Source organism: Scleropages formosus, chromosome 4 (assembly GCF_900964775.1).
Source record: "Scleropages formosus chromosome 4, fSclFor1.1, whole genome shotgun sequence".
Lineage (NCBI taxonomy): Eukaryota > Metazoa > Chordata > Actinopteri > Osteoglossiformes > Osteoglossidae > Scleropages > Scleropages formosus.
The window spans coordinates 24545448-24559178 of NC_041809.1; the positions used below are offsets into that span (position 1 = coordinate 24545448).

Genomic DNA, 13731 nt, shown 5'->3' on the forward strand with positions numbered 1-13731 from the left:
TACACATAACAGATCTCACATAAAATAGGAAAATTGTAAACTGTTCATCTACATTTTAAGTTGAAAATGGCCAAGAGAAAAAAAAAAAAAAAAAAAAAAAAAACAACATTAACATATCACTGGAGGTCCATCATTATGTTTTCTTCACGGAAAATATAGGTGTCGCACGTAAAAGCTGCGCTGATAGATAAAAGCTATACAATCCCCCCGGTTGAAGAAAGGAAAAAAAAAAAAAAAGACATAAGAGACTATTTACATTTATTTTCTTTAGTTTAAATTTCTACACAGCCAGCAAACATCACAATGCACAACAACCCACAGTTAATGATATCAATGTGTGTGGCGAAAGCTTGTGATTCAGGGGGTGCATCGGACTGAATTGTCCGAAGAGAAACAGTTCAAAGTCCAACCTCCATCATTCGTTCACACCCACAAGTTTTTGAAGCAGACAGACCCGGTGTCTCGGTACACCCCACTTCTCTCTTACTTGATCGTTTGCAATTCATCTTGTCTCCAGATCTCATCTTCTCTCCCGCCGCCCACTTGTCTTCCGTCTTGCCTGTTTGGAAGACAGAACCCAAACATAATCCTCCAACTGTCCAACACGTCCTGGGCCACATAGGCAACACTTAGTGCCCTGACAGGGGAACTAGTAAAGAAAACTTGGAATTATATTAAAAGTTAGTATTACTGATTATTTATTAATTTGTTCAACAACATGTTTAAAATTTGAATTTAGACCGAAAGAAGAAAGTCCAAAAAGCTGCTTTAAAATGGCAGTGAATTTTAAAATGACTTTACTCAAAGAGGCCTGAGGACTCAGTGCTACCGAGACCATCTTAAATGTTGTCAAGCTACTCACTTTGGGTGCAGTGTAATCCTCCCCATCCTCCGCTTGCTCTGCTTCCTCCTCTCCCTCATCCTCCATGTTCTGCTGGGTTGTCTCCAGCTCATCCGCGGACTCGTTCTCTTTAGCGGCTGCTGCTCTGGAGCGTCCCCCACGCCTGAAATGAGGGGATTGACCCAAAAGGGGAGTCCATTTAATGTTTCTTGTTCACACAGGCAGAAAAAGATTTGCAGTGGTGTAAACACAATTCTTTTTGCTGAACATAGCTCTTACGCTATTTTCTTGGGTGGCTGCTGTGCAGATTTAGGTGGTCTCCCTCGTCGCTTCTGTGGAGTAGATGGGGCTGAGTTGTCTGTGGCTTCCGAGGACTCTGTCCTGTATGAGTTCAGTCAGAAAAGCATCAAACTTTTAATGCTGTTCAAAGGGACTAAACAAACATATAGTTTTTTTTTTTTTTTGCCTTTCAGTCCCAAGAGCTCTTAATTGCATACTGTCAGTCTCCAACATGCTTTGACAAATCTAGTTTCATCATGCACTGGTGACCACACTTCATTTATTTACACTAGTTGACATACCTCTGCTGTGACCTCCGTGGTGTTCTGGCCTGTCTGCCCCCTTTAGGTTTCACCTCCATGTTCTCACTGTTGCGATCTTCTTCCTCTTCGTCTTCCTCGGGCACTGGCTCCTCCTCATCTGGAGATGGTGCAGTGGCCTTCTTTCGGCCTCTCCTCCCCTTGCTGGGAGTTTCTTCTTTGGCTGTGGTTGCCTTCGGTGGACGTCCCCTGCGGCCCTTCTTGGGTGGGCTGTTTTGTTCATCCTCCTCCATGGAAGCATCGGCAGTAATTCGGGCCTCTTCTGTCCACTGCTCCTCTTGACCTGGAGCGCTCATGTTGGCTGCCTTCTTGCGGCCCCTCTTAGGTTTGGGATCCTGGCCCGAGTCATCCTCCTGGCATGGAGCAACTGCACGCTTCCGTCCCCGAGGCTTGTCACCTTCCTGTTTGGGGGGAAAAAAAGACAGAGGAACGATGACGATATACTCAATCAAGGCAGAAGAGAATTACCATGATGTTGCACAGAGCTGATTTTTTTTTTTTTTTTTGAGCAGACATCAAATGGCTGCTAGCTCACAACCAGTTACCGTGATAATTCCACCTGACACTAGGTGCAGGCAGGTGGAAGGTACATTCTTGACCAGCACTAACAGCATTTTCAATTTCTCCAAAACCTCTATTTTCAGTTTCATCTTTTCCATCCTGCTGTCTTTTGAACCTGAAAAAAGTACTTGGGCTTTTTATTACCCATCACACATCTTTATCAACCAGACAAGTGTCTCATCAGGGCAGCAGGAGTCTTAGTGGTTAGAGCTACCACCTGGCACTTAGGTTCAAATCCCACCCACTGCTGCTGTAACCTTAAGCAAGGTACTGACACTCATTTATTTATTCATTACATTGGTCCAGTAAAAATCACTAACTGTATAAATTTGTAAATCATTGCAAGCAGCTTAACATTGTAAGTTGCTTTGAAAATATCAGCTAAGTTAAAAAAAAAAATGTAAAGGTAATCTACCGCTCTGTGGCTATCAAAACAATGTGAGAACACTAAAACATCACTGCAACCACAATTTAACAGCCCACTCCCAAGACCAGTTACTTGTGAGCCCATACCCTTGACACATCTGCATCATCCCTCTTTTCATTCTTCTTCATCATGGTGATATCTTCATTCTCACTGTGGTCCATTTCAGCACTATCCAACCTGAGAAACAGGACACAGGTGAATAAACATAGTGGGTCCATTTTTAAGAAATACAAAATTGGGAAGAGCAAAAATGTATTTTTAGAAAAGCAATACTCATGAAAAAAATTCTACGCCACTGTAACATAAGAACCCTCTTATTAAAAATAATAATAAAAAAAAACAAAAAAAAAAATTTACATTTATTCATTTAGCTGACGCTTTTCACCAAAGCGACTTAAAGTCACAATTATTACATGTTCACAATCATTTACCCATTTATACAGCTGGGTAATTTTACTGGAGCAATTTAGGGTAAGTACCTTACTCAACGGTACTAAAGCCAGAGGCAGGGATCGAACTTGCGACCTTTGGGTCCAAAGGCAGTAACTCTAACCACTACACGACAAGCTGTCCCAATTAATCAATTAAATTAATACTAATTAACTGTCAATTTACTTCCACATTAATTAAAATGTGGAAGTAAACTGACAATTAATACACTAAAACAGAAAATATGAAAAACACACGAAACGCTGAAAAATCTTTCAAAAGCAGTGTTTTTCAAAGCTTGAGTCTTGGATCATTACAGAGAAATTGAGAGACAATGTCTATCGTTGAGCACCTCGACCTGCGGTCAATGTGCTCACCCTGCCCAGCCCTTGGAACAACATGACTGCCTGTAACAGGAACTGTGTGGAGCCTCTTTGCTTGAGCTTCGATCCCTGTTCATTGTTAAATCATTTAACTCATTCTTATATACAAAAATTCTCAATATCACAAAAACAATGTATCTTCAGAAGAACAATCAATGATTACTGTTTCAGTGCTCAGGTGTGCAGCTATTTATAATATTTTAATATACTATAAATAGCTACACACAATATACTTTATTAATATTTCAATAAAGTTTTGAAATGCTGGTCCAACTAATTTCTCAAAGAATATTTATACAATGCAAAACAGGAAAACAAGTTATAAAAATGCAGGAATTAAAATAAACGCCACACAATGAACTAGTCGATCCCAGCGAAGACAATTAAAGCAGATTTGATCCCTTAAGAGGGTATTCAAATTTTGGGGAGTACTCAGAGGTCCAGAATTGATTGTGCTTCAGCCCCGCATTGTCTGTTGCCCCTGAGCCAGGTAGCAAATGACTGACCTCCCTTTGCTTCGACCGGGGGAGCTGGGGTTGGAACTGCTGCTGGCGTTGCTGATTGTCTCCATGCGAGATGACTTTGTCTGCAGCTGCTTGCCTGCAGTGGACAAGGGCTTGTTCACTGCCCCCAACACATTGGCTGCTTTGGGCTGCAGAGGAACAGGGTCTCACGGTGAGCAACGGTATCATAACCAAGTCAAAAACAGCAGCAGAAACATGAAAACATATTACCCTTACCTTTCCTGGAGTGAAAAATGACTTCATTTCTGGGGGTAGATAATTTTTCGTATTGCTGAAGTTCTGCAAACCAAAACAGCCCACAAATGTGAGACAGGTCAAACACTTATTTGTTGATTTGTACCTTAAACCTTGAATAAATTAAACAAAAAGCACAATCAAATTAGAATAATGAAAGATATAGATCCCAATGTAGGCATTATGGCAATTCAGTAATGGCTGGAAAAGAACCATGTCACTCTACCCAATCAATTCACAGAAACAGCTCTACCAATGTTATACCTGTTGGATTAGATGATCTAATGATATATTGCCCAACAAGGACCTTTGTGTACAACATGGCATACATAACTCTGTGTGTGTGGATCAGCAGGTAGTGCAGTGGTCAGTGCTGTTGCCTTTGAACTGGAAAATCAAATGCCTTTGGACTACCTTTCAAGAAAAGCAAGTGCCAAGTCAAGAAATTAAGTGTAAATATGAGCCTGAAATGTCAAGACCAGCACAACTGCGACACTTCTCCCTCGAGGGAGGTGGGGGGGATGGGGTCACTCTGGGGTATCCCATAAGGCCCTGCAACGGCACACACCTTGTCAGGCTGAGTAAAGAAGCGTGCTGGGAGCACGGGATCTTTGGGTGACTCCAAGCTGTAGGTGGTGCTCTTCGAGATAATGATGTTCATGGCCACATCACAGACAGTGTACAATTTCTGAGAAATGGGGAAAAAATAAATTTATAAAACAAACATTATTTATAAGATGTAACATTATCTATTTGGTAGTATACTTTAAAATTTACTCCAAATACACTGCATAAAATTAAAGTGAGAAAATACACTGTAGATTTGATATATAATGGCTTAATATACCATGAGATTGCTTATACCATGGTAAGAGGTTGCACCCTAATTCCCCCACCTTTTTTAATAAAAATTCCCTTTGTTTCAAAATTTTTTGACAACCATTATTTGTAATTACATCCTGTACATTGGTGGTTTCTACTTTCCAATCAGAAAATATTTGTAAGCTCCCAGTGAGGCTTTGGGTTTTCAGCAGTACAATAACAAAAATGCATGGTCTTTTGCCATAGCACAGGATGTATTCAAAATGCAGACCAGAACAAGCAGGAAGTCCCAGAAAGTAAAAAGGGAACTATTACTACCTGTCCCAAAATCCCATTTCTTCTAAGACCCAAACAACAATCCAATCTTCTCCATCCCCCAGCAAGATGCCCTTACAGTCCCCTACAGACTGACAAGTGTTTTGCACAACTATTTGTATTTCCCAACATCCCTTTATGAGAATAAAAACTATTTACAGATCACTACATCTTCCTGCTCCTAGGGGGCACCCTTCAGCAGTGTGGGACACTACAATATGTAGAGTTGAAACGTGACTCGCTCATAACATGGTCAAAAATTCTGGACCACACTGCCCTTATATCGGGTCTACAGTTGTATAGTGATGATCAGTAAGAGTAAAATGACAAGTGGACTGCTGTTAAGTACATTAATGGTTGACAAATGCACAACTACTTTTTGCTGTGGGGCTGTGGAAAAATCTAGTCAGTTATGGGTCTGCCTTGTAGTGCATTACTTTTATCTCACGTCATTTTAATTAGTGGAAAAACAGTTTACAAAAAGCACATAGGATTAACAAAATATGAATTTACTTTAGGCTGTATTAAACCATCATCTGTAATTTGGATGTTACTAAAAATAGTGGAAAATGCATGACATGGACTGGTGCTGCAAGAATAATCTCCAGCTGTGACACATTAAACAATGGGGCAGTGCTTTTGGTCTGGAGCTGACAGTGCATATGTGCCCCAGCACATACCTCATTTATCTTGGGATCTGTGGGTGCTTGAGCATCCTTTGTTTGTTTGATGTTCTCCACCATTTTCCTAATAAACGCATGGCTGTTGTTTTCATTCTTTGCCATTATGATTTCTAAAACAAACCACAATGACCTGCAGAGAGAAGAAAATGGAAAACACACAAAAAAAAAAAAACAAAGAAACAAAATAGGGTGCTGAAAGGAAGGTCTGGGATTGTAATGAGATATTATCAAAATGTCTACACATCTCCTGGACGTACAGGGTTTGAAACACACAGGCTTGCAGGGCAGGCCTTCACACTGCTAATGCTAATAAAGACTTAGTAATAAAAGGAGGAAAAAAAAAAAAAAAAAACACTTTTTAAACATAGAGCACTGAACTACACCTCTCTACAGTTGTTCCTCCTCATTATCTCCAGACTCTTATTACTCCTTAGTTTCTTACAAAAAACCTCAGTTCTTACTGTTTAATCCCTCCAGAAATGCTTAAATGATTGCTCACACATTTTTCTCACTTCCATGCTGTAGAATGAGCTTTCAACAAGAGATCTGATCCAGATCTACTCAGGCAAGTCTTGAAAACCTAACTCTTCATAAAATACTCTGAGGATGAATGACTGCAAACAGAACATTGAGCAGCCTTTACCTATCATGTCTATTTCACTGTGTTGTTGTAAGAGCAGTTAAAAAGCAGTAACAATTGTATTTATGAGGACAATGCAAGTTGTCAAGGTCATAGTTGCCAATTAAAGGATAATGGTAGACAGCTTAAAAAGGTGTACATAGTGCATACCTCAGAACATTAAAAAGTATCACATGAACAATGATTTAATTTTGCTCTGATTTTACACAGCCAATTACAGTAAAAACTGTTCAGTCATTTATCTGATGCTTTTCTGAAAAGTGACTTATAGCATAATGTCTACATAACAAGCTACTTACAATTATTTACCCATTTATACAGCTGAATAATATTCAGAAGACTAGTTCAACGTAAGTATCTTGATCACGGATACTACAGCAGGACGGGGGAACTGAACCTGGGTCTACCCGACAGCAAGGTAACAGCTCTGGCCACGAAGCTACAGGCTGACCCTTGAGCAAGTGGCTCCTGAAGTTCTAATCACATATGGTCAAAGACCTCTGTTCATTTCGCTTATAGACAATGTACCATACACTGGTACAAACGCAGACATACATCACACTGGAGGATCCCCAAAATGGGAAACTCACTCTTTGATGTCTTTGAGCTGCTCAATGTCCTGCACCTTGACGTAGTCTGGGTCATGTGCTAGCAGGTGTATGGTGTAGGGCACAACATACTCCGGGAGGAGGGAGAAAAGCTTCTCTGCATAGACAACAGGAAGTTTCAAAATGCGAAAGAGTGAAGTCAGAGGAAATGACAGAGGGTCAGTGATCAAAATAAGGCAATATTTCTTCAACCAAAGAAAAATTCTATAATATTAACACAACCTTTAATCAACTGTACATATATAACTGTATAATGTCTACATCCATATTTAAATATGTTCAATCTACCAAAGATCAAGCAGATCATCAAACTGCAGAACCTGAGTGAGCAACTTAACGAAATAAATACAACACAGACACCTCGCAGTTAATAACCCTTCTAGAGCACTTGGAAATTTGATAAAAAGGTGGAAGGATCTCACCACTGACGGCAGCATGCTGCTTCAGGTACTCCCGGCGAATGTTAATGTTTTTCAGTAGGCACTGCCGTGCGTGAGCCCTCCGTTCTTTCATGGGGTCCTTAGCACACAGTGCAAAGATGGCCAGGTACTCCAGTGGCAGCCGCAGCCGGCAGAGACCCTTGTGCAGCTTCTGAGCGAAAGCCTGACGCACCTGGTAGCACTCGTCCTGGACAGGGAGACATGGTTTACAACTGTCATCCAAATACTCTCATTTCTACTTGTTAACAATCATAATTGGGGAATGTTTAAACATTTCAGATACAACTTCTGCAAATAGTGGGATACTCGTAAATCTGTATATTTAAATTTGCAAGCATTCATTTGGTACACAAATATTATAAAACATTAAAATGAACTGAATTTCTTCAGTTCAAAATTAAAATATTGACTTTGCTGTGAGGGAAACAGTTTAAACTCCCCTTTCACTCACATTGATGACAAGTGCACAAAGCTGGTACTGCTCCAGGGTGATGATCTCATGGTAACAGGGTTCCTGGGCCAGTTTTAGCAGGGCACAGCCTGCTGCCAGACGGAGCCTGGACATATCTGGCTTTCTGGGGGAGAGAAGAGTGGTGTTACTAACTACATGTTCTTATATTGCAGCAGACATGCATCACAACTGGAGAAAATAACTGTTCAGGGTAACAGATGACAAATGACAGAAACTACAGCAATGCAGAACATTCAAGGTGAAACTGCTGTTCTGCTTTCATGACAAAGTAAATATCCTGCAGGTGGTGCTATACTGTGTGGCAGTAGGGTGACTACTATCCTTCAGTTGTGGGTATCAAAGGAGGAATTCCTCTTAATTACAATACATGTGTCGCACAATCATAAATTAGAAGTAAAAAGAATTAAAATAAATATAGTTAAAGTGTAGTCATGTGAGCGTATCCCTGACACTACATGCTCACATACCAGTGTTTACTTAGCTGATGCCTTTCCCTAAAAAACGTATAATCATAAGCTACTACAAAGTTTTACCAATTCATTCAGGTGGGTAATTTTTACTGGAGTACTTCAGGGTTAATACCTTGCTCATAGATTCTACATTAGGAGATTAGATTTGAACCTGGGTTCTTTTAGTGTAAAGTGACACCTCTAATCACTGTTCCACTTGGTGCCCAATATTATCCATGTAATAGGTATAGTTCTCTTTGATCTGAGAGCCTGACAATAAAACAAAAGAGTTACCCCATCTTTCCTTGCTCTGTCAGATCACCATCACTGTTCAGTATGGCTGTCAGCATCCTCAGGGTAGAGTTTCCAGACTTGCTCATATTATTCTTCACTCCCAGAAGCCATCTCACCATAAGTTTGATACCCTGGATCTACATGTGGACAGAGACAGCAATTGAGATGATGGCTGGACAGAACAGCTCTGAAATAGCCTAGGCAGTGTTCAGAGATCGTTCATTGTGAGATGTCATCTAGAAAATAAAACAAGAATGGGTCTGGAAACTGCTCACCTTAGCCAGTGTTTCGGGGGATACCTCATCATCTGGGACCCACAGCTTGGTCGTCTTCTTGCCAGGAACCTAGTGTCAACAGGAGAAGGCATTGTAAACACCAGTTCTAGCTAAAGTTTTTTAACTTCAAGGACAGACGAGCATATGTCACCACAATGTGGATTAGGGCATTACCCTGCTGATCAAATTTGGAGAAACAAAATAACACTGCCACATTTAACCATTCAAAATGTAGAAATGATCCTCTTCCAAAAGGAAGGAAGAATACTGTATCCAGCTCAGTAAGAAACAGAACAGCAGCAGCCAAAACCAGCACAGTCAGAATCTGAACCTACTCTGTCATTCATGAGCAGGTCCTTAACAATGAAGTTGGCCACTAGCGACTTCAACGGTCCTGCAAACTGCTCTGGTGCCAGCATAGCCAAGTGGCCGAGGGTGGTGAGTGGTGTTATGAGTTGCTCTGGGTCAGAGGGGTCAAGTCCTTTGTGCAGAGGCTGAAGAAAAGAGTGCACAGAAAGAGGAACAGATGGGTACTGTGGTCATTAACGCACACATAAATCAGGACACCTGATGATAAATAAAGAAGGCTTTCCTGGAGTCAAAGACACTTCCCTTCATGCATGTAACCATAAGAACATTGCATGTATCAATGTTACAAGGTTTATGCAGCTCAAATTTTAAACTAACCTTCTACTGCTTTTATTTTAGTACATGCAGAAACTATATGCAGAGTATATTTAATGTTGAACCAAATTTCAGCAGTCTGGTAGAAAGAGGAAATAGGAGGGCTTACCTCAAAAATCTGTGCAAACTGCGTGTCTCGGCTGGAGAACATGGCATGGATGCAGTGGATGGCATACTTGGCCTGACGGGGAGGTCCCTTCTTAGCTTTGTTCTGCAGTACTGGCAACAAGATCCTAGAGGGTGCAGCAAAACACAAGCTTATTTGACATTCCATAATCCCGCATTTTAGTAAACCCACTCAACTCACAAAAATACAGACAGAAATACTTAGACTGGTGGAGCCTTATTCTCAAGTCTTTTTAAAACACAGTTTCAAAATTTATGCATGAAAACGAGAAAGTGAAAGTCCTCTGACATGGAAAATAAATTATACTAATTTGGAAGGAAAGTCTGTTTCCAGTCAAAGGCAGAGAGGAGTCAGAGAGACTCACGACTTGATGTGTGGAAAGCTTTCCTCCATCTTGCTGCCAGTGTTCTTGAAGATCTGCAGAGCAGCCTCAGCCACTTTCTCATCATCCATCTTCAGGCAGCCCAGCAGAGACTCAAAAGTTTCAGCCGAATGGAATGACACCGGGTGGGTGAAGGACAGCACCTGGTTCACAAAAAATAATCATAGATTATATAGATAATTGCTTTTATGCATGTTTCTATGCGTGCTTTGTATGCACACAGATGTACATGACCTCACCTTCAACAGCTCCAGGCCAGCCCGGATGGCCTGCTCTGTGGGAACACCCTCATCCTCATCATCTGCTGTACCATCAATTGATTTGTTCACCTGTTTGATCAGAGCACTGCAGCCATGGAGTGAGGAGATGTTGAGGGGAGGGCAGACAGGGAGAAAGAGAAAAAATTAGAAGCAAAGCACAACAAAAAGGGACTGAGATGGAAACCAAAACAAAAGATAACCTTAACAGCTAATGGACTCGGTGAGTATATGTAAATATGGCAGCCTCTAGTGGATACATACCTGTGTGTCTTATTATACATTGGACTCAGAGTAAATGAGTGGGGTAGCCTCAGTAGCTTGCGTATGTATGGAACTCTCAGTACCTGATGGACTCGGTATCAATGTGCACAGGTGCAATCCTCTCCAGCAGGAACTTCACCATCTCCAAGAATGGGTTGCTGGGCTGTTTGGGACTCCCTAGCTTCTTAGTGATCTCTCTCTATGATGTAAACATAGAAACATTATGGCACTGATATACTGACCATGTTAGACTTATCTTTACAATACTATACAAATTATATCTTCATCTCCTCTGAGCCTAAGATCTGGTCAATACAGTAAGCCCAGTAACATAAAAAAAAAAAACGGGATGCAAAGTGAGCATGCAAAGCAATGTTAGCAGCAGTCTGGAACATTCAGAGATAGAACAGGAAAACGTATTATTGCGGTAGAGCAGGGAAGTCCAATCTTTTTTTTTTTCTGCCACAGTCATTACTGTGAACTGGTTTGAGGGCCACGTGTTTTTTTTTTTTTTAAAAAAAAATTTAAAAAAAAAAAATCACTGCAAGTGACATACTAAATCCTAAATGTTTCTTAAACTAATAAAATGTTCTTTATTGTAGAGTGGAGTTTTAAATGCATTACCTGCTTTAACAAGACACATCATTGTCATTTATTTGATATATACATGTATATAGCATACATTTTTGTTTTTCATAATTTTTGCAGAAGTCCAAGAAACAAAAATTAACTTCTCCGTCAAGCTGTACACACTGAAAACCAACACACTGCAGTAATAATACAAAAATGAACAGCTCCAATCAGCAATAGTGTTTTAGCATTGAGGACGGCAGAGCTGACTGACAGAGCCCTGACTGTGGACAGCAGGCCCACCGTTTTGTCACTTGATGTTACAGGCCACTCAGTGTGTGTGTGTGTGTGTCAGTCTCACTAAGTATATTGTATATAATAATATATTAATAATTTGCAAATGTTTTCGAATTGTGAGGTGGCAGGCTAGGGGTCGTACACCCTTGCTGCTGTTATCAACTGGAGAACCATTGTTAGTTCACTGAAATATGCCAAATATAGAGATAAATGGCCACAGGGGAAAATGGTGTGCTGAATTTACAATGGTGCAGGAAAAAAAATGAAGAAAGACTCCTACCACACAACACTCTGCTTGCTTGCAGGAACAGGTTGGGCTGACCAGGGTCTCCAGTTGGCTCCGGATCCGCTCGTCTTCTTCCAGAACCTGAGCCAGCTTCTTCACAAAATCCTGGGCCTTCCCAGGGTCTGGCAGATTTCCTGGTTAAAAGCAGTCAGTTATTTGTTCTTTTTAGTTATTTTTGACAGAAAAGGTAAAAGCAATGGTCATAAATGATATAAGCAGGATAAGAAGATCACTGGAAACATACTGGTGATCACCATGACTTTAGAAAATACCGCCTTGCTGGAAGCATCAGACTGGAAGAAAAAAACATTAGAATAAAGAAGTCAGTCTTTAAAGAAAACAAGGGCTCTAACTACATAGACTGGATGGGAGCTCATATTCTTTTTTATTATCATATTTCATTAATTTAATGTAATGTTTTAATAGTTTTCTATACTGTACATATACAGCACACTGTAACAAAAGTCAAGACTTTTAGAAGGTATTAAACTCACTGTAATAGTGTGGACCTGAAAGGGCACACACAAGAGCTCTGGGACAGTCCCACTTACTTTTGGCTGCTTCACCAGGTCCAGCAGGTCCTTTACATGATGTCGCAACATGTTCTGACACTTCCACATCTCGTTCAATGCCCTAACATGTGGACGAGAGTCATACGTCAGAAGTCCGATAACAGAAATGCAGTTATTAAAAGCAAAAAAGCTACAGTTTACCCTTGAACAACACGGGTTAGGGGCACTGATCCCCTGCGGTCGAAAATCCGTGTATAACTTCTGACTCCCCAAAAACTTAACTACTAATAGCCTACTGTTGACTGGAAGCCTTATCAATAACATAAACAGCTGATTAATACATATTTTGTATGTTATATGAATTATATACTGCATTCTTATAATAAAGCAAGCCAGAGAAAAGAAAATGTTAAAATCATAAGGAAAATAAATTTACAGTATTGTACTGTTTTATCAATTCCGTGAGTTTACGTTGTCCGTTTACAAGATGAATCGTCTGTCTTCCAGCACCTACATCACTATTGACTTATATGACACAAAACACTGTACATACGTATACATATTATGTGTATACTTTATGGTAGTCAAATGATAAAATAGACTAGTATCTACATACATTTTATGCATTCATGATATACCTAGCTTTTTCTTGATTTTTTCAATCTTTCTAGACTACACGGTTCGTCTGAGTTTTTTTAAATTGTTGCTAATCTCCAAAAAATTTTCCAATATATTTATTGAAAAAAATCTGTGCATAAGTAGACCTGCGCAGTTCAAACTCGTGTTGCTCAAGGGTCAACTGTAGTTTTATTACTGTAATTACTAATGGCCACAGTTTACATCAAAGATCATCAACCCAAAGGTAAACCATACTGTGAAAACACAATACATTTGAAATATTTTCATGATGAAGACAACTAAAATTCCTGCTAAAGTAATTTAGGTATTAATCAGAAAATGCAAAAGATGCTATAAACCCCAGCTTACTTAACAGCATTGAGATCCAATGTTGCATAAAGATAATAAAGACATTTCATGCGTTCTGTAGTCTCCAGGTTATGGGGAACCATGTACTGGGCAAATATTCGCTCCACCAGCAACCTGAAAAATACAAAAGAGGTAGAAGAACACAATGGGTTACACACAAGCAATATGACCACCACATTAAGCCCAAGTACACACACACTCTTAAGAAGTTATGTTTGTATTAGTTATTTATTTATTTAACTGATTATTTTTCCAAATTAACTTACAATCTTATGCTACTTAGAGTGACTTAATTTATGCATCTGGGTAATTTTTACTGGAAGAAAATTTGGGTAATTACCTTGGTCAAATTACTATACCAGAAACTGA

General features: G+C 40.0%; 1 protein-coding gene across 1 annotated transcript in view; it reads right to left on the reverse strand.

Annotated features, from left to right (window-relative positions):
- Positions 1–277: 277 nt before the first annotated feature.
- pds5b (PDS5 cohesin associated factor B) overlaps positions 278–13731 on the reverse strand; it is a 28992-nt gene continuing 15538 nt past the window's right edge. Inside the window, exons 13-35 of the mRNA XM_018755545.2 lie at positions 13363–13476; positions 12415–12496; positions 12108–12156; positions 11858–11997; positions 10794–10909; positions 10429–10534; positions 10172–10332; positions 9790–9913; positions 9332–9490; positions 8997–9065; positions 8722–8858; positions 7958–8081; positions 7489–7693; positions 7049–7163; positions 5816–5948; positions 4567–4686; positions 3981–4043; positions 3747–3892; positions 2515–2605; positions 1423–1841; positions 1121–1222; positions 863–1004; positions 278–559 (exon numbers count right to left, since the gene is read on the reverse strand). Coding sequence (XP_018611061.1) covers positions 521–559; positions 863–1004; positions 1121–1222; positions 1423–1841; positions 2515–2605; positions 3747–3892; positions 3981–4043; positions 4567–4686; positions 5816–5948; positions 7049–7163; positions 7489–7693; positions 7958–8081; positions 8722–8858; positions 8997–9065; positions 9332–9490; positions 9790–9913; positions 10172–10332; positions 10429–10534; positions 10794–10909; positions 11858–11997; positions 12108–12156; positions 12415–12496; positions 13363–13476 — 2956 coding nt within the window. The 3' untranslated portion in view covers positions 278–520. The remainder of the gene's footprint in view (positions 560–862; positions 1005–1120; positions 1223–1422; positions 1842–2514; positions 2606–3746; positions 3893–3980; positions 4044–4566; positions 4687–5815; positions 5949–7048; positions 7164–7488; positions 7694–7957; positions 8082–8721; positions 8859–8996; positions 9066–9331; positions 9491–9789; positions 9914–10171; positions 10333–10428; positions 10535–10793; positions 10910–11857; positions 11998–12107; positions 12157–12414; positions 12497–13362; positions 13477–13731) is intronic.